Here is a 21,738-nt window from a genome sequence, read left to right as displayed (position 1 = left end):
TTTGCTGCACCATGTCGAACCTAGAGTTTGGCTTGGGTTCCCTCGACTCAGTCCTCGAACTGATGACAGTAAGAGTATATATCTCACAGCGATGAGATATATTACTGTTTTTGGTTCTTGTTTTATCTGAGAAACGAGAATTTGTTTGAGATCCTACTCTTGTTGTGCAGCAGAAGTGTTGTCGAAATTTTCACTGCACACAACAAGGGTTGGAGGAGAAGGTGAACAGGTGTTGGGTCTGAAGCTTGATCAATGGAGGAGATCATCAAGAAGTTAAACCCTGCGGAGGTGTCAACTTTGATGAAGCTGATGAAGTTGTCGGCTGGTGAGAGCGCGACAAAACCATCCAAGAAGTTGGAGCTTCTTACCATAGATCTGAAGCTTGATGGACCGGATACTTATCTGAGCTGGTCACGGCGGGTGAGATACACCCTTGCAGGGAGGAACCTGGAGGGTTATTTGACAGGAGAGGCGACAGAGCCGGATGAGGACTCGGAAGGAAGAGATGAGTGGAAGTCCACTCATATGTTGGTGTATATCTGGCTCCTCAACTCATTGGTCCAGTCGATCGCTGCCACAGTTGATGGCATCGAGAAGGTGAAGGATGTCTGGGAGAAGTTGAGGAGGACCTATGATGGAGTGGGGAATAACCTGCGGGTGTTCCAAATTAAGGGAGAAATCGACGCCACAGTCCAGGGAGAACGGACTGTACATGAGTATGCCACAGAGCTGGAACGCCTGTGGTTGGATTATGATCACTTCTCCCCAAGGGCGAGCTGCAAGGACCCGGGATGTAAAGAGCGGGAGGCATTTCTACAAAAGAGGACTATGGTGTTTCTCAAGGGATTGACATCGGAGTTTGCTCAGCGAACTGCATTGCTGCTAGCTCAGCCAAAGATTCCCACGCTTGAGGCTGTCTCGGCCATGATCCAGGAGGAGACTCGCATTAGGTTACAAGCGGGGACAGGTAGACTTCCTGTGGTGAAGTCAGCACTGGCAGCCTCTAGTAATACTGGATCCAGGGAAGAGACTCGGCAGTGCTATAACTGCGGTGAGGTGGGTCATCTAAGGCATGCTTGCACCAAACCACCCAAGGAAGGAGATTCGGGTGGACGTGGACAGTTCGGAGGTCGTGGTTGTGGTCGTGGGGGTCGACGAGGTGGAAGAGGAACAGGCAACCAGGCGAATCTGATGGTAGCAGAGGGAGAGGAAGAAACTAAGGTGGTCTTTACTGAGGAGGATCGTGCGCTCCTGGCGATACTCAGAAGGAAGCAGAAAGTAGCGGGGGATGGAGACAGGAGGAGTGGAACTGAGGAGGCATCAACTTCGTTCTTCGCTGGCGACAACACTGCTACCTATGCTCATCCGACCAAAGGTACTGATGATACACATGCTCTTGCTTCTATGTCTCCCGACAGATCATCATAATGGATAGTCGACTCCGGTGCGTCTCGACATGTGACAGGTAATGCTAGTGAGTTCTTATCATATACTCACCTAGCATCGCCTGATAGTATTCAAACAGCTGATGGTACATTTCAGCCAGTGGTTGGTAAGGGTACAATCGATTGTACAGGTTCTGTAACTTTGTTCAATGTTTTGCATGCTCCCTCCTTTCCAGTCAATCTTTTATCCATTAGTGCTATCATTCTCCAACTAAAGTGCATTGTTTCTTTTGATATTCCCAAGGAGATTTTTCAGGAGAAGGGGACAGAGCGGAGACTTGGGACTGGCACATAACGTAGTGGACTGTGGTATCTAGACCGTGAAGGGCTGGATTCAGCGTTGGTGTCAGTCGTCAAGAAAGCAGGAGTAGGATCTAAAATGAGTACTGAGAGTGAGTTAATGCTTCATCAGCAGCGTTTGGGACACTCATCCTTTAGTGTTTTAGGTAGATTGTATCCATCCTTATTTGAGAAAGCAAATAAACAGAAACTTGTGTGTGATGCATGTGAGTTTGGAAAACTGATTAGAAGTTCTGGTCATAGAAGCTCTCATGCATTTGACTTGGTACATTCAGATGTTTGGGGGCCTTACTCCACAAGTTCTATGAATGGATACAAGTATTTTATTACATTTATTGATTGTTTCTCTCGTGTTACTTGGTTATACCTGATAAAAAATAAAAGTGAAGTGTTTGGGTGCTTCCAAAACTTTCATAGGAATGTTCAGACTCAATACGGAGCAGTGGTGAAGGTATTGAGGTCGGATAATGGGACAGAGTATACCAACAGAGCGCTTGAAGAATATTTGTCAGCTCAGGGAATACAGCACCAGGCAACATGTCCATACACACCAGCTCAGAATGGGGTAGCGGAAAGGAAGAACAGACATCTTTTAGAGGTTGCTAGAAGCATGATGATCTCTATGAATGTCCCAGAAACATTATGGGGGCAAGCAGTATTGACCGCAGCAGCGCTGATCAACAGAATGCCCTCGAGAGTGCTGGATTGGAAGTCTCCGTGTGAGATGCTGAAGGGAGATAATGGTGGGATCCTTCCACTTAAAGTGTTTGGTTGTGTATCCTTTGTGAAGGACAACAGGCCATCTGTCGGGAAGCTTGCCCCTAGAGCTGTGAAGTGCATCTTTGTGGGATATTCTGCTACTCAGAAGGGATATGTTTGCTGGAGCCCGGTGGAGAAAAGGTTGTTTGTGAGCATGAATGTGTACTTTCGAGAACTAGAGCCATATTACACCCGAAAGGCAACTTCATCCGCTGGTAACTCGCCCAATACTAGAAGTATGGGGCGAGAGGAGGAGAATGGTGAGAGATCGTTGAACAATGTGGAGAAATCAATTTCTATATCGATTCCTTGGGAGGGAGAATTGGTTGAGGAGCAAGAGAATGAAGAAGAAAAGGAAAATGAGACAAGAGGTGTTAGGCCCACGGTTCAGGGAGAGCTACTAACCTATAGTAGGAAGGAAAAGCAAATTACAGGAACAGTACCTACAATGTCACTAATGCTGTCAAGTCTCTTGTCAACGCCTGCCCCGACTCCTGAGACACCTACACCACCACCAGATTCATCCCAAGGTGATAACATTCCTCTCCCTACTCCCACACCCATATCAGTACGAAGGACTACTCGTAGTAATGCGGGAAATCCTCCCGATAGATATGGATGAGATCTTGCCCAGTTTGTATCATATTCCAACATTCATCCTCACATGGAGCATTCATTGCATCCTTGGACTCTGTTACTGTGCCTAACAATTGACAGGTTGCTAAGAAGGACTCAAAGTGGAAAACGGCGATGCACGAAGAGCTAGGAGCTCTTGAGAAGAACCGTACTTGGGAGTTAGTAAACCTACCAAAAGGGAAGAGAGCAGTTGGATGCAAGTGGGTCTTCACTGTGAAACAGAATCCAGATGGACGGGTTGAGCGTTATAAGGCTCGTCTTGTGGCAAAATGGTATAGCCAGACGTATGGAATTGACTATGATGAGACTTTTGTATCGGTAACGAAGATGAGCACTGTTCGGACCTTGATCTCTCTGGCAGTAAATGGTGGATGGAAGCTATACCAACTAGATGTGAAGAATGCATTCCTTCATAAAGATCTGGTGGAAGAGGTATACATGAAAATACCACCAGGATTTGGCACAGATCAGACAGCGGGCAAAGTCTGCAGATTGAAGAAGTCTCTCTATAGCCTGAAGCAGTCTCCACGTGCTTGGTTCGACAGATTCAGGCGGGCTATGATAGGTATGGGATACCAGCAGATTAACGCCGATCATACCGTGTTCTTTCGATGAAGTAAAAGTCACATCACCATGCTTGTAGTATATGTGGATGATATGATTATTACAGGGGATGATGAGAAGGAGATTACCCAACTCAAAGTGAGACTGAGTAAGGAATTCGAGGTGAAAGTTCTTGGTTTGCTTCGATACTTTCTTGGAATAGAGATAGCTCGAGGAGCGGAGGGGATCGTCCTATCCCAGAGAAAGTATGCACTGGATCTTCTCAAAGAGACAGGGATGTTAGGGTGCAAACCTGCAACTACACCGATCGACCAGAAGTTCAAGCTGGATGCTGAGGCTGGAAAACCAGTTGATCGTGACAGATACCAGAGACTGGTGGGCAGGTTGATCTATTTGAGTCACACATGTCCCGATATCTCTTTTGCAGTGAGCGTGGTGAGTCGCTACATGCACGATCCAAGGAAGGGTCATATGGACGCAGTATACCAGATTCTAAGGTATTTGAAGAGTGCCCCCGAAAAAGTACTGATATTCAGAAAAAATAAACATGAGTATTGAGGGTTACTGTGACTCGGATTGGGCTAGCTGTGCTGATGACAGGAGGTCCACCTCAGGATACTGCATCTTCATAGGAGGCAACTTGGTCTCGTGGAAGAGCAAGAAGCAGTCAGTGGTGACGAGATCAACAGCTGAAGCAGAGTATAGAGCCATGATCTTGGGAGTTATAGAGTTGTTGTGGTTGAAGAGTATGCTGGTGGAGCTGAAGCTGGATTAAGGAGCCAAGATGAAGCTGTGGTGTGATAACAAGTCAGCCATCAGTATCGCCAACAACCCAGTGCAGCATGATAGAACCAAACATATCGAGATCGATAGGTTCTTCATCAAAGAGAAGTTGGACAATGGACTACTGGAGTTAAGTCATGTTCCAACTAAGGATCAGGCAGCAGATTGTCTGACTAAGGGACTTAGCTCAGTAGATATGATTAGAGGATGTGACAAGATGGACTTAGTGGATATCTTTCGCCCATCTTGAGGAGGAGTGTTGACATATTAGTAATAGATAGGGTGTTATTTGTAAGTTGTGTTGTAAGGGCCTATATAAGCCCATCTTATGGAGTAATAACATTAGAGTTTCTATTCACAACTTCATGGGAATTAATAAAGAGTAGCAACAATTTTGTCCAGAAATCTTTATCCAGAACTGATAATTAATAAATACACTGACTATAATGGTGGGTTAGGTGGTGGGGTTAATTTGGTTTCCATTTTGGGGATCACTTAGTCCATCATTAAAGGTAGTCTGGGTCAGGTGAAAAATCAAATATGGAATGAAAGGGCTGGCCATGACTTTGTTATAATAGTAACTGGGCTATAACAGAACAATCCTCCTACACCAACATCTCAAAATCGGAAGTGTACATATCATTTATGCACTGACAAGTATGTTTAGTCAATATTTGATGAATCATATGCAGGAAAAGTTCTACTAGCTAGTTTTAATTGGCTGTGTTTATGAATACATTGTTAAAAACATTAATCTTCTTTTTAGTGGGTCTAGCTACCAAGGTTCTTGTAAATTCCAAACTTTACTCTCTATGAAGGGTTAAGATAATGTTATAAAGAATGGCATCATCCACTATATAATGTTATCAGGCTTACGATCCACCATCAGTTACATGCATAATAATATTTTAATGGTTGGCCGGTTGGGAAATACATGACTCGTGATTTTGGTTGTTATCTTCTTGTGACAGGTTATCTTTCCAGCTCTTGACATGCGTGTTAAGAATGTTGCGCGTACATATTCTCTTGAGCACCAGGTGGAGAGAACGCTGTTCAATCAGTTGTTTAAACTGCTGAACTCAGGTGAAGAAAATGATGAGAGTTTTCAAAGAGAAGTTGCTTCTTGCATTGGAGCTATGCGCACATCACTTAGCCAGCACATGTCTAAGGAAGAAAAACAGGTATACATACAACGGACTGGTTTGTCTTTAATGTTTTTCTACATGAAAATATTATACAGTTAGAATTCTTCAATCATATGCTAAATTACTGATGTATATACTTTTGACTAATCTCTCCATTGTTTTTAGATAAGGTTATTTTGGTTAATGTACACTTATTTTTTTAAGGAATCATGTCACTATCTTTTACAAAAGATTCTATAACTGATTGCTTTGCTAAAAGATTCTGTAACTGATTGCTTCACTTATAGATAATTTTGAACTCATCATGGAAAGCAATTTTCAAGTTGCAGAATGATTAACAAAGGCTATCATCAAACCTAATAACGTTCTTCTTACTTCCAGACGAATTTCAAATATACTTTTCATCTGCTTCAGCTATCCACTAGCTTAAGATTTTGGATAAAGTCTGTTTCCTGTCACACATCACCGTGTTCTAATATGTCATATGTTCAAATATATCAATTTCTATGACAGTTATGATGTCAAGGTTGAGCCATTTGAAGGTAGTTGGATTTGTTGTTACATGTTTCTCTAACGAAGGCCATATTTTTCCCTCTATAAATTTAGACTCCTAAGCCCTCTTCTCCTGGCCAGGCAAGCACTCAAATCTCACCTTCCCAGTGCCCTATGCACCCAAGACATAGAAGAAGAGCATCACCAACTTGGAAGAGCAGCTTCTCTGTGTAGAAAATAGGTCTCTTCTCCTCTCTTATCAAAGTGGACATACTTAAGGAGGAGGAGGGGGGCTTAGATCATCACACTGGTCGGTTTCCCAAACCCATTACAGTTGAAGAAATACATGAGGCATGTGTTTTTGAATCATAACATGATAAGGAACAATCTCCACGGTGATAGAAATCAGCATCTGTTAGAGCAATGTTGCGAGAATACAATATACTTCCAAAAGCAGTAAAGAACCTTAGAATATTTGCTTGTTATGTGTTATGTCTATTCTAGCATGAAGCTTTACCTGCTTGGTATAGTTGAATATTTTGATTAGTAAAATAAATATAAAACTTGACATTACTGTGAACCTTAAACCCTATCCGACATCCCCAGCCTCACCCCGTCCCATCCTGACTGTGTACGCAGGGGACATAGGGGGCCCACCCACATGGGTTTTCTCGTGGTGTTTTCGTGCGCGTGGGGATGATCACGCGGGAGATGATTTCGTGGGCGAGTTCGACACCGTACGCGCTTGGGTTTCGTGCGCGTTTTCCCAGCCCACGTCTCGTCGCCGCTTGAGCTCGTGTTCGAGCGCGGGAATTGTTCCCGCCGATTTCTTTTCCCAGCCCACGTCTCGTCGCCGCTTGAGCTCGTGTTCGAGCGCGGGAATTGTTCCCGCCGATTTCTCTCGTGCCCGTGTTTTCCTCTCCCGCGCGCTCATTCAGCCCGCCAAAATATTCAGCCTTGCCCCTTTGCTCTTCTATAAATAGAGAAGTGGTGGAGGAGTTATAGTGTGGGTAAAAATCTCAAGAGGAGTTTTTGAGAGAAAAGAAAGAGAGGAAGAGAGAACTTGTAAAGTTTGGTATTTTCCCTCATAGTGAAAAACCCCCCTCCCGTGGACGTAGGCTAGTTAGCCGAACCACGTAAATCTCGTGTTTGTATTTGTATTATCTGTGAGTTACCATAGCTTGTAGGTTCCCTCGATATTTTAGTCCTAGAACTGATGAGAGGAAGAGTGTATATTTCACTTTGATGAAATATATCACTTTCGATTCTTATTTCCTTTGAGAAATAAGAATTTCACTATCTATTCTAGTTTCCTTTGAGAAACAAGAATATAGAGGTTGACTTGTGCTTTTGTGACAACAATAGCCACTACTCTCTCTCAGGCAATAACGCTTCCACGACGGTGGGCGTAACTCAAGTCCCAACAATTGGTATCAGAGCCCCTTATTCAGACTGGAGGTGGTAAAATTTCTGATCTGAGGTAGTGGTTGTCTATTGTGTGGTGAACACAAAGAAATTGTTAAAATTCGTGAGAGAAGCGGATTTACATAATACAAGCAAAAATAACGTCTACAAGTAAAACAAATAAAATTGGATAGTACGAGATTGAAAACTTCAATGGAAAAAATAATTTTTCCTATTGGAGGATGCAGATGAAAAATTCGCTGATTTCGCAAAAGTTGCACAAGGCTTTGGCTGGAAGAGAAAAGCATAAAAATATGTCTGATGAGGATTGGGAGGAGCTGGATCTGGAAGCACGAGCGTCGATTATCCTATGCCTTGAGAGGGATGTAGCTTTCTTGGTAGACGGGGAGGAAACGGCTGCGGGTCTGTGGTTGAAGTTAGAAAGCATCTTCATGACGAAGAGTCTAACGAACCGGATCTATTTAAAATCTAAATTGTATACTTACAAGATGAAGGAGGGCTCGTCAATCCGGGAGTACATCAACAAGTTTGATAGGATCTTATCAGACTTGAAAGACATTGAGGTGACAGTGGAAGATGAGGATCATGCGCTTCTACTACTTCTATCTCTGCCGAAGTCTTATGAGAACCTGGTACAAACATTGATGCTTGTGGGTGATACTTTATCGATGGTTGAAACTAGAACGGCGCTTCTAGCGGATGATCTTCGAAAAATTGTAACTAGTGATATGACCACTGGTGGTAACAAAGAACAAGCGCAGTGACTGTTTGCCAGAGGAAGAGGCAATGAGCGAGGAAAAGACAAGGGAAGAAAGTCTAGATCTAAATCGAGACCTCTTGCGGGACGAGCGTGTTTTAAATGCAGTAAAGTTGGGCATTTCAAGGTCGATTGTCCTAACAAGAGAGTAGGTGGGAAAAAAAACAACAAGACTGAAAGACGAGAAGGCAAGGAAGAGGCGAGCTACGCTTCAGAGGATGGAAGCGATAAGGAATGTTATGTCATCACGGATGGCGAGGATACCTCCGGGAAGTGGATTCTTGATTCTGGTTGCTCTTACCACATGTGTCCAAACAGAAAATAGTTTACTACCTACAGGAGCATTGATGGTGGAACCGTATGGATGGGGAACAACCATGCTTGTAAAACGGTGAGGTTAGGTGATATCAAAATCAAGATGCATGATGGAGTGGTTCGAATCCTGACGGACGTACGACACGTTCCTGGCTTGCGGAAAAATCTCATCTCAGTCGGAGCTTTGGACTCCGGGGGTTGCAAGATTGTAACAGAGAACGGAGTGAAGAGGGTTGTTCGGGGTTCCTTAACAGTGATGAAGGGTGTTCGTCACGGTAATCTATATACTCTCTCGGGTACGACGGTGACGGGAGATGCAGCAGTTGGAGCTAAAGGAATTGGTGGAGACCCATATGAGCACACACGGTTATGGCATAGACGGCTTGGGCACATGTCAGAGAAGGGTCTAGATCTGCTTGGTAAAGAAGGCTTGCTAAAGAACCTGAAGAAGCCTTACATGGATTTTTGCGAGGACTGTGTGTATGGAAAGGCGCACAGGGTCCAGTTTCTGAGAAGCAATCACAAGAGCAGAGGGATACTGGATTATGTGCACACGGATGTTTGGGGTCCGGCTTCGACAACTTCCAAAGGTGGTTCCAGATATTTTGTCTCATTCATAGATGATCATTCTAGGTATGCTTGGATTTATTTTCTGAAGCATAAGAATGAGGTATTTGAGACATTCAAGAAGTGGAAGGCGATGGTTAAGAACATGACAGGGAAGAAATTAAAGACGCTGAGATCTGACAACGGTACAGAGTACATAGATGGTACCTTCAAGGAGTTCTGTGATCAGGAAGACATTGCTAGACACTGGACAGTTAGATCTACACCACAGCAGAATGGGGTCGCGGAAAGACAGAACCGAACACTGCGGGAGAAAACAGTGAGTATGCGATCATATGCTGGTTTGGGCAAAGAATGCTGGGCAGAATCGATTGCTACAGCTTGCTATATAGTGAATCGATCTCCACATTCGACATTAGACGGTGATACACCCTATCGGGTGTGGTCAGGGGAGCATGCAGATTATGAGAGGCTCTGAATTTTTGGTTGTACCGCCTACTATCACGTCAACGAGGGAAAGCTTGACGCGAGAGCCAAGAAGGTAATTTTCTTGGGGTATGCAAAGGGCGTAAAAGGCTACCGCCTTTGGTGTACAGAAAATTCGAAGTTCGTGATCAGCAGGGACATTACTTTTGATGAGAAGTCCATGATTGCTAGGGTGCCCAAAGATGGTGGTGTTGATACTGTTGGGACTCCCGGTCCCAGGTTATTGAGATAGAATCTAAAGACCAACCAGGTTCTAGTCGTGTTCAAGTGGAAAGTCAGGTAGATGATGAACTTGAGCAGGAGGAGGTTCAGCACAACAACAGCAGCTCGAGGATAGCTTGGCTTCCACTAGGCTAAGGTGAGTATACAAGCAGGTACAGAAGCTGGGGGCTGATCAACCCCTGAAACACTATGGGCATGCTAATTTGGTTGAGTACGCACTCTCGGTGGAGGAAGATGAGCCGGTCTCCTTCAAGAAAGCTATTCGAGACAAGGATAGTGAAAGTTGGTTGGCTGCGATGGAGGAGGAGATGGAATCTCTCCGGAAGAACCAAACATGAGAGGTGGTCCCATTACACGTAGGAAGAAAAGCTATTGGTTGTAAGTGGGTGTATAAGAGAAAGGAAGATCCTTCAGAGCTCGGTGGTACAAGGTACAAGGCGAGGCTAGTGGCTAAGGGGTTTGCACAAAAAGAGGGTGTGGATTACAATAAGATATTTTCTCCGGTGGTGAAACACACTTCTATTCGGATGCTACCGAGTATTGTTGCTCATGGTGATCTTGAGCTGGAACAACTCGATGTCAAGACGGCCTTCTTGCATAGAGACTTGGATGAAGAGATCTATATGCATCAACCTGAGGGCTACAAGGTTGAGGATAAGGAGCATCATGTATGTCGCTTGAGGAAGTCACTCTATGGATTGAAGCAATCTCCTCAGCAGTGGTACAAGCGATTTGACTCCTTCATGCTGAAGTATGGGTTTTCCCGAAGCGACTATGATTGTTGTGTTTACATTTGGAAGCTTCGTGGAGGTGATTATATCTGGAAGCTTCGTGGAGGTGATTATATCTATCTCCTTTTATATTTGGATGACATGCTTATTGCATCGAAAAACAAGGTGGAGATAGATAAGCTGAAATCTCAACTTAGCAATGAGTTCGAGATGAAAGATATGGGCGCTGCTAGAAAAATACTGGGTATGGAGATTAGAAGAGAGCGGGCGAATCGGCGATTGTTCTTGAGTCAGAAGAGCTACATAGAGAGTGTGATCGCGAGGTTCGAGATGCAAAGTGCAAAGTCGGTGGTGATCCCATTGGCTCCACACTTTAGTCTTTCAGGTAAACAATCTCCCACTACAGCGGAAGATAATGCACACATGGATCGTGTTTTTTATGCTAGTGCAGTTGGCAGTTTGATGTACGTCATGGTGTGTACACGTCCAGATATTTCACAGGCGGTTAATGTGGTCAGCAGGTTCATGGCGAATCCGGGAAAGGCACACTGAGAAGCGGTGAAATGGGTCCTGAGGTACTTGAAAGGTACCGCGGATACGGATCTGTGTTTTGGTGGAGATACATGTCAGGTCGACGGGTATGTGGACTCTGATTATGCGGGCGATCTAGATAGACGGCGATCTACTACTGGTTATGTATTTAGGATACATGGGGCTCCAGTTAGTTGGCGATCGATGTTGCAGGCTACAGTGGTACTTTCTACAACAGAGGCCGAATACATGGCCATGACGGAGGGAGTGAAGGAAGCATTGTGGCTGTGGGGTCTTCTAGACGATTTGGGGATTGAGCAGGAGAGCGTGAATTTGTGGTGCGACAGTCAGTGCAATTCACTTGGCGAAGAATCAAGTTCACCATGCTCGTACCAAGCATATCGACGTCAGATATCATTTTGTGCGGGATGTCATAGAGGATGGTGATATTTCTCTGATGAAGGTGCATACGAATGAGAATCCCGCGGACATGTTAACCAAGGTGGTCACAGGCAGCAAGTTCCAGTATTGCTTGGACTTGCTTCATATCAGCCTGTGTTGATTTGCCCGAGAAGGCATGGCCCTGCGGGGCGGTGATGGAGGTGAGGTGGAGACTGTGTTGGAGAATAATTGCAGAACTACGGTTAGCTTGATCCCGGTGGAGGGTACGTAGGCAGTCGCGGTATAGTGACGCAGCTGGTTTGACCTGAATATCTCTCTGGTGGAGTTCGTGGGGTTCTTCTGGTGTTCGTCCAAAATTTGAGGTTTATCAAATGATGTACGAGGTGGAGAATTATGTACGCAGGGGACATAAGGGGCCCACCCACATGGGTTTTCTTGTGGTGTTTTCGTGCGCGTGGGGATGATCACGCGGGAGATGATTTCGTGGGCGAGTTCAGCACCGTACGCGCTTGGGTTTCGTGCGCATTTTCCCAGCCCACGTCTCGTCGCCGCTTGAGCTCGTGTTCGAGCGCGGGAATTGTTCCCGCCGATTTCTCTCGTGCCCGTGTTTTCCTCTCCCGCGCGCTCATTCAGCCCGCCAAAATATTCAGCCTTGCCCCTTTGCTCTTCTATAAATAGAGAAGTGGTGGAGGAGTTATAGTGTAGGGTAAAAATCTCAAGAGGAGTTTTTGAGAGAAGAAAGAGAGGAAGAGAGAACTTGTAAAGTTTGGTATTTTCCCTCATAGTGAAAACCCCCCCTCCCGTGGACGTAGGCTAGTTAGCCGAACCACGTAAATCTCGTGTTTGTATTTGTATTATCTGTGAGTTGCCATAGCTTGTAGATTCCCTCGATATTTCAGTCCTAGAACTGATGAGAGGAAGAGTGTATATTTTACTTTGATGAAATATATCACTTTCGATTCTTGTTTCCTTTGAGAAATAATAATTTCACTATCTATTCTAGTTTTTTTTGAGAAACAAGAATATAGAGGTTGACTTGTGCTTTTGTGACAACAATAGCCAGGGCTCTCTCTCAGGTAATAACGCTTCCGCGGCGGTGGGCGTAACTCAAGTCCCAACACTGACACTTGCCTCTCTGTGTGTGTGTGCACACATGCTTGCATGTTTCCCTTGCACACACATACTACACGCATGCTTGAGTGACTCATGCGCTTTCACAAAGTCACATACGGAGGTCCTATTTCTGATTGCTACTATTTTAATAAATATCATACACTGAAACTACGGGTTGTTCTTAACGCATATTGTTCAACTTCAGACATCGTTTTCTTTTATATTTATCTGGAAATCAAAACTTTCTATCTAATTCTCAATTTTCTTTAAAACACTAATCCGAAATAGAGCCAGTTGTTGCTGACGCATCACTTACCTAATACAAAATGTTACTTGGAGTTTGTTATCATTTCTGTTGCACCTCTTAGTTAACTGACTATTTTATATTTTGGTCGGTCTATTTCTGTCATTTCATATCTATTATACTGTGATGTGTTCCCTCCCTTTGCCCCATAATTTTTTATATGTTGTCATGCTTGAATGATTTTTTTTCCTGCTGCATTAGGTCTTTCCCTTGCTTACCAGGAAGTTTACATTTGAGGAGCAGGCTGATTTAATTTGGAACTTTTTCTGTAGCATTCCTGTCAACATGATGGCAGAGTTCCTTCCGTGGCTCTCATCTTGTATTTCACCTTATGAGCATCATGCTATGGTAAAATGTCTATGCAAGATAGCACCGGAGCAAAGTCTTCTCCATGAGGTAAACTATTCACCATGACTTTAGCGTGTTTGTGCAACAATATGGACTTTAAGACAGTATTCCCAGGACAAGTTTATCCAGATGTGCATTTTAAAAGCGGTTAAAAAGAGAGAGACACAAAAGCTTGGTTTTCAACCCACGAAAAGAACCCGCAAGTTACAGAGGAGTGTAAAATGTGAAAAAGCATCATAATTTAGAGTTTTGGTGCAGGTAAAGTTTTTTCTTGACGTTTTTTTGTGCAGGTAAAGTTAATTGTCTTTTTAAAATTTCAAGGTCATATCTTCATGGATGGAAGTGATCGCCACAGAAAACCTGGACAGAAGCTGTAACGGTGATTCTGAATTCCAAGATTGTTGCGGTGGTGGGCCTGAAAAAGTTATTGCGTCAACCGAGAAGGTCTGGGTTTGTCCACATTCTAGTATTGGGAAGCGAAAATATCTAGAATCAGACAGCCATGCTCTTGAATTGACTGGAAATCATCCTATAAATGAAATATTGCATTGGCACAGGGCAATTAAAGGAGAGTTGAATGAGATTTTAGAAATGGCTAAGAAGATAAAATATTCTGCTGAGGCCTCGGATTTCTCTACTTTCCAAGATAGACTTCAATTTATTGTTGACATCTGCAGCTTTCACAGGTGCCTTTGCTTTTGTATGTTCCATAGACATACAGAGAGACGTACATTCATAAATACATACATACATACGTACCTGCATATCTACATACCAACACACACATATATACATATATATACACATATAAATACATACATACGTATACATATATACATATACACACATAGATATATATTTGTATGGGTGATTATTATGAAAACCCTTCAAGTTTGATCACTTATTAGGAAACCCCCTACAGTTAATGTTTTATTACAAAATCCCCCGCCATTAAAAATTCTGTGAAAAATAATTTAAAACAGCATGTGCAAGTCACATGCCACTTTTATTTTCCAAAAATTATCCTCTTCTTCATCTTAACATGGATACCTTTCTCTCATTTCATTCTAGGTCCTTTTCAATGTAATCACTTCCTCTCTCTGACATCAAAATTATGGTGAGATGTTTAAGCTTAATAAGAAAGGAAACATAGCATATCCTGTTGAAATGTTGGTTCTATTTGAGCTAGTACATCTTCTTTTGCTTCATTTCCTACAGTGATTTAATTCAACTAATTTCTTCCGCCTTAATATTTGAAAATTTCTTCTAGTTGACCAACATCCAACATTCCTACTAAATAGACTTCTAACACACACAAAATATGATATGCTGTTAATAATATTCAATGTGGGCATCCACTGGAATAATGTAGAATCATATTTTTAGAATGTTGTAGTTTGAGTTGCTGAAAGTTTACATTCTTTACCTATTTTTCTTATTTGCAGAATTGCCAAGGATCAAGTGATATTGCCAGCACTAGGTGAAGAGTTCTCCTTTGCGCAGGAGCATTCTGAAGAAGAGTCTCAACTTAACAACTTCAGGCACATAATTGAGAAAGTGCTGTGTACAATAGCCAATTCATCTTCTTCTGAATCCCACTCATCGCTACTTTCACACACTGATGAAATAATGAACTCAATACAAAGACTTCTTGAGAATGAGGAAGCTGAGGTATGTTCTCTTTAGACTGATGAACCTTTATCATCATTTGACTATAATCTCAGGATACATTCTGCGTATTTTCTGTGCTAGGTTCTTCCTCTTGTCAGACTGCATTTATGTCCCGAGAAGCAAAGGGAACTTCTGTACAAAAGTATATGTGTGATGCCTTTAAAATTCTTAGAACGTGCCATCCCATGGTTCGTTGCTACCCTAACAGAACAAGAAACTAAGTCCTTTCTTCAAAATATTCAAATGGCAGGTTAGCTTTTAATCCTTTGCATAGTCAAACTCCTAATATCCTGCTAACGTCTTTTCTATAGGAGCCATAAGGGACTCATGCATATGTCTTATACGCTGCAGCTTCATCATCTGATTCTGCCCTAGTTACTCTTTTATCCGGTTGGGCATCGGTCTGTCACTCCCAAGAAATTGCAAGTTCTCGCACATTCGTATGCTTGCCTTCGAAGCTTGTTGCTTGCTGTCCATTTGAGAAAAAAGGTCAGATTCAAGAAGACTATTGCCGAGTCTTCAGTGTATGTCCTTTTCCACTTATCAGCAGGGCTGAATCAGCATACCTGCAAATGGAGAACTATAGGAGGCCGCTCAAAAGATGCAACTTCTTAGAAGCATGTGCAAATACTAGTGAATCCACATATAACATTAATATTCAACAACCGTCCTATGATAAACAAGCTCAATGTGCACCAAGATCAGGATTACGTAGGAATAATCTTTGGATAACTCTTCCTGCTGATAAATCTTCCCATGTCAACCTGATAATTCTGCTTCTCCATCACTTAATCCGAGCCTCCTTTTGGAGGGTACAAGAATTATTTCATCAAATGGGGATGATAAAGCTAGGCCTATAGACACTATATTCAAATTTCATAAAGCAATTTGCAAAGATTTGGAGTATTTGGATTTTGAGTCTGGAAAACTTTTAGGTTGTGATGATGCTTCTCTTCGGAAGTTCAGTGGAAGGTTTCGTTTATTGTGGAGTCTATATGAAGCTCATAGCAATGCTGAGGATGACATTGTTTTTCCAGCATTAGAATCTAGAGAGGCACTTCACAATGTTAGCCACTCCTACACTCTCGACCACAAGCAAGAAGAGAAGCTATTTGCTGATATATCTACAATCCTTGAGGAGCTTTCACGACTACATGCAAAATTTGGCCGGACCAATACTAAATCTGACGCAAGTCAAAGTGACACTGGATCTTGTGGTCTTGATTCTCATTGGAAGAAGAAACAAAATGAGCTCGCTACTAAAATTCAAGCAATGTGTAAATCTCTACGTATTTCTCTGGGACAACACGTGTTTAGAGAAGAACTGGAACTGTGGCCTTTATTCGACAAACACTTTTCAGCAGAGGAACAAAACAGGATAGTTGGTCGTATTATTGGGATAACAGGAGCAGAAATTCTTCAGTCTATGTTACCTTGGGTGACTTCTGCACTTACTTTGGAGGAGGAGAACTGTATGATGGATACATGGAAGCAAGCAACTAAGAATACCATGTTCAGTGAATGGTTAAATGGATGGTGGAGGGGTACACCTACATCTTCTTTGCAGGCTGTAGCAGAAGCAAGTCATGCTGTTCCGAAAGGTTTTTTACCCCATAAATATTGTTGTGTACGATGGAAATTTTTTCTGTTGTAGGGTATGGCAAAAAGGAGCATATATTTACATTGAAGAGGTTTTTCTCTTTTTTGTTGTAATCTGTGTAATGTTTTCTAGGAACTGAATGCCAGGAGAGTGTCAGTGATAATGATCAGATGTTCAAGCCTGGATGGAAGGATATTTTCCGAATGAACCAGAATGAGCTTGAGGCAGAGATACGAAAGGTTTCTCAAGATCCAACACTTGATCCACGGAGAAAGGCCTATCTTATTCAGAATCTTATGACAAGGTTTCTTATAGATAGACCTCTATGAGTAATCATTATGATTTAAACCCCTTATGGTTAACTACAGATGGTCATCGTTACTATTGCCCAATTGCAGATAGATCACGTGCAGTTCTATTGTTGCAGATAGACCCTTGAGTGAAATTATTTTTGACTCTTTTATCTTCATAGAAAGAGAAAATTATTTTTTGACAAATAGACCTCCTGAGGGTAAAAGAGTAAAAAAATGCACTCAGGGTGTCTATCTGCAACAGTAGAGCTACAAGGGGTCTATCCACAATTAAACCTAATCTAAATTGCAATATAACTTGTTTGAAATGTCTATAACTGACGAGGAGATGGGCTATTGCAGTCGCTGGATCGCAGCTCAACAAAAATCACCTCAAGTATCAACTAAGGAGTTAACAGATGATGAAGATATCCCTGGCTGTTCCCCATCTTTTCGAGATTCAGATAAACAGATATTTGGCTGTGAACACTACAAAAGAAATTGTAAACTTCTTGCCACATGCTGTAACAAGTTGTTCACATGCAGATTCTGCCATGATAAAGTCAGTGATCATTCAATGGAGAGGTAGCATGTTAAGTTACTTTAGTCAGTCGACTTATACATTTTTTTTCAATTTCTTTAAAATATTAGCTATTAATTGATCACAAATGCGATTCATTAAAACTAGTCATAATTTTTATCAACTTTGTGATGCATTTTTTCAATTGTTATTGATAATTCAGATATCTGAAATGACTAAAAGTTGAGCAGATATATTCTCATGAGAAGATCATTATGATCTAGTATATTTCTTTTCTCTTTAATGTTAACATGAAATGGAAACTGCTATGCAGTACTTGCTTCATTTTCGTCCATTCCCTTATAAAAGATTTCATGCTGTCATACATTCCCTAATAAGAATTTATGCTGCCATTTTTCTCAGAAAAGCCTCAACTCAAATGTTATGTATGAGCTGTCTCCATGTTCAGCCAATTGGCCAGACATGCAAAACACCTGCTTGTAATGGACTAATTATGGCGAAATACTTCTGCGGTGTCTGTAAACTTTTTGACGATGAAAGGTACTTACATGAGTAAGTTGTTGTTTTCTTATAAGCCAGCACAATATTGACCTATTTTACTTGTTAAAGAAATTAAAAGCATGGAACTATAAAAGATAACGGCGTGAGATATAGAGGCACGTTGGCATTTGGTTTGGATCAGTATGGGATTACCATATCTTTATGTGTTTTTGAATCATGTGGTTGAATGGTGATATGTTTGAGAAATGAGACTCATACTTATACCCAACATAATCGGTAAGGGTCTTTGACTCTTTTTACCTATATATCCCTCAAATCTATCGTACATCACCCCAAATCTTAATGTTTGGCAATTTATCCATTAATTTGTCTTTTAGAGAATATACTGGTTATATTCCTCCACATTCAGTTAAGCTTTTAATTGTTAAAATATAACTAAACTGTCCCAAAGATACTTAATTACATTCCGGCACACCAAGGTTGTAATTACATGGTAACCCTAGATTCTGATGGCAGGTTAATGCCTTTTGTTGATTTCCCCTTTAACTTGGAGTTTTGTTTGATGTTGTAGGGTTATGGTTAGCATTTCGGGTAAGGGTTGGCTTATAGCATTGAAATTAACCGTGTAAGAAAGTAGCCAAGCAAGAGTCAAGATGCTGGAATTCATATATTTAGTTGGGGAATGAGTGCAAATTGTGAACCTGAAAGCTAAAAATTCTACAATGCAGATTCTTATTTTCATGCAATAGGCTCTTTTGCTTGACATAGTAACTAAGTCAGATTTCAGAGATTCCAGGATATGATTTGAGTTGTTTCATAATCCATCAGACTATCTCTGTTATGAGTTTCTACAATTGTTGCAAGAAAAAGAAGGCATAACTTGGCAGTTTTAATGTTAATTCAACACTATTGCTTCTGGGATTTAATTTGGTTGAGAACTATGTAAATAAATGAAATAACATTTATGAGTACTAAACAATTAATATCCTTTTGTTTTTGGTGTAAATTCAGGACAATATACCACTGTCCATTTTGCAATTTGTGTCGCGTCGGGAAAGGACTTGGCATCGACTTCTTTCATTGCATGGGTTGCAACTTTTGCTTGGGAATGAAATTGATTGATCACAAATGTCGTGAGAAAAGTCTCGAGACAAATTGTCCAATTTGTTGTGACTTTCTGTTTACTTCAACGGAGCCTTTAAGAGCCTTACGTTGTGGGCATTTCATGCATTCAGCGTGCTTCCAGGTCTATCATTTCCTAGCCTGTTATTTGCTTTTTCATATATGAATATTTTCTAGTGATCTGCTTGTTCTTTTAATTTTTTTTTTAACAAACTTTTGTTCACCTAAACAGGATTTCGGTAGTTATAATCTAGCTGTTTATTTCTTGTTTTTCAGGCATACACTTGTAGTCACTATACCTGTCCAATATGTAGCAAGTCCTTGGGAGACATGACGGTAAGCTATCAATCCTCTTACTGTTTTCCTCCCTAATTGAAGGATACACTTATATTTCTGCTATGAGTTGATCACAGTTCAGTTCGACTTATATGATACTAGATCAGTATTAGCAAAAAAACCTGTACCACCTACTTAATAGCCTGCAATTGTGGCGAATCTAGTGTACTCATTGTTGTGGGTCCAGCCCTAGATAAGGCCCACATGAGGTTCACATGAATTAAAATTCTATGTAGAAGAGGATTTGGATGATTTATTTATAATAAGAATAGGTTTGGAGAATTCTATTTATGAGAACCCTGAAATTAATTTCGGCACTACAGTAACCCGAGAAAAGAAAAGAGGGGTGAGAAAAAGTGAGATTCTGGATAGCCCGGTTGTCCGATTGCAGTGATTCAAAAGCCATTGTCTTCAGAACGAACGTCGTCGAGGGTACGGTGCTTATTTCTCCGCGGGTGTTGGAGATTTTTGGTGAGACGGGTTTTAGGGTTCTGGTGCCCTAGAGGTAACGATGTATCTTTATCTTGTGATTTAATCCTTAAGTTCAGGTGTAACTTGGAGGGGTTGTACTCTTGATTCATTGTGAAATATTTCTCTCCGGATTGCCCCGTTGACGTGGGCGCGATTTGCCGAATCACGTTAAATCTTGGTATTTGCTTGCTTGTGGTATTTTCATTGTTGTCATTATTCATTTAGTGTTTAATTTCGCAGATTAATCTCCATAAAATTCCTGACACTCATATCCTTTCTATCTTAAAATCTCGAAAACAAGCCATATATTAGTTTTGATCTTATAATTTATCTATATTCTCCTAGGTTTATTTTGGCATGCTTGACGCGTTATTGGCTGCCGAAGAACTTCCAGAAGAATACAAGGACAAACAACAGGTAACAAGTTGTTTTCAAGGTCTGCAGCAAAATCTTTTTCTTGCCTTCCACGGTGTCCCCTAGGTTTACTAAGCCTTTACTAACCGAAATGGATCAGGATATACTATGCAATGATTGCGCTAAGAAGGGAAAATCTCGCTTCCACTGGGTATATCACAAATGCCGCTTCTGTGGTTCTTACAATACAAGGGTCATCAAGAGCGAAACTAAATGATCACACCCCGTTGTACGAGTGAGGACATTTCCTTTTTTTTTCCCCTTTTTTCGTCTTTCTTATTTATTTTCTTCAAATGTGTAAATAATGTTTTATATGACCAATTTATTTTATATCTTTGATAATTAAACTTTGTAAAATGAAGTGCCCGCGCTACACTAGCAGAATGCTTGCCATAAGCATCGGATGCGGACCTAAATCTTGACATAAAATAAAATTTTCTTCAGAGAGGAGGCTTACAAGTTCAAATGCTCGTGAATTCTGAAACTCCTATGTTTTATTTACACAATGCTAGTTACTTCAACGTTTGGATTCTTTCTTTCCCCCGCCAAACTCTATTTCCGTGCCTAGCCTTTTGAAATGATTATTTGCCGTAATGTCTTCTCTGCAAAAAATGCGCTCCGTCAGATTTTGGGTCGACAGAGATAAGAAGACAGCGAAGCAACGACCCCGTTAATCATTATACAGTGCTAAAGTAAAGTAGCCAGGTTTGCCAAACCCGCTACCTTTTGGTACTCTGTGGCCCCCACATAGGACCAAAAGAGGGTCTGACTTTTATGAATAAAAATTAATAGGACAAATTTTCAAAACCAACTCTTTTGTTTTTTTATTTGTAAAAAACGACATATTTCAGTTTTATTTGCAAAAACCGACTTGGTTTCAGCCTCAGCGCTGAAACCAGGTCGGATTTTGAAAAAAAGTTTCCGAAACTTCACGGGAGTTGAACTCCCGTGAAGTTTAGCAGCTTTTAATTAAGCTGCTAAAGACTCGCGGGTTGGGCAACTCGTGCCCAACTCGCAGTCACTGAGTAGGGGGTGGGCCCCACAAAGCTGTGGGGCCCACCCCTTACTCAGTGACTGCGAGTTGGGCACGAGTTGCCCAACCCGCGAGTCAAATAGCATTTTTGCTTTATGAAACTAGAATATTTGTGACACAAAATAAAAAGTGGTTATCCACCTCATCATTTTTTATTCGAGTATTTACATTGTTTGGTTAGGAATCTTTGCGAATCCTAAAATAATAGTATTATATTGTTTGGATAGTATAATGTAAACTAGAGTATTTATGATACAAAATGGAAAGTGGTTATTAACCTTACCACTTTCTACAAGGTTTTGACTTTTTTATTATTTTTTGGACACATTTATGACATTGTGTTAGCTTTTTAACAAAATCATCTTAATTTTGGTGATTTTGCTTTCGGTGACACCTCATCAAAAGGTGTAAGCTTTTCATATAGAAAATAATTT

General features: G+C 41.5%; 1 protein-coding gene across 1 annotated transcript in view; it reads left to right on the top strand.

Moving 5' to 3' along the window:
* The window catches only part of LOC109833949 (zinc finger protein BRUTUS-like), a 37,649-nt gene extending 16,912 nt beyond the window's left edge, over window positions 1-20,737 (top strand). The window contains 14 exon segments of the mRNA XM_020402155.1: window positions 5,459-5,668; window positions 13,179-13,373; window positions 13,647-14,011; window positions 14,771-14,996; window positions 15,078-15,246; window positions 15,348-15,761; window positions 15,764-16,597; window positions 16,729-16,900; window positions 17,250-17,471; window positions 17,830-17,967; window positions 18,940-19,174; window positions 19,327-19,386; window positions 20,203-20,274; window positions 20,372-20,737. Of these exon segments, the coding sequence (XP_020257744.1) occupies window positions 5,459-5,668; window positions 13,179-13,373; window positions 13,647-14,011; window positions 14,771-14,996; window positions 15,078-15,246; window positions 15,348-15,761; window positions 15,764-16,597; window positions 16,729-16,900; window positions 17,250-17,471; window positions 17,830-17,967; window positions 18,940-19,174; window positions 19,327-19,386; window positions 20,203-20,274; window positions 20,372-20,488 (3,429 nt within the window). The 3' untranslated portion in view covers window positions 20,489-20,737.

The sequence above is a fragment of the Asparagus officinalis genome, chromosome 1 (assembly GCF_001876935.1).
Source record: "Asparagus officinalis chromosome 1, Aspof.V1, whole genome shotgun sequence".
NCBI classification, from domain to species: domain Eukaryota; kingdom Viridiplantae; phylum Streptophyta; class Magnoliopsida; order Asparagales; family Asparagaceae; genus Asparagus; species Asparagus officinalis.
This window is presented reverse-complemented; position numbering and strand designations above follow the sequence as displayed.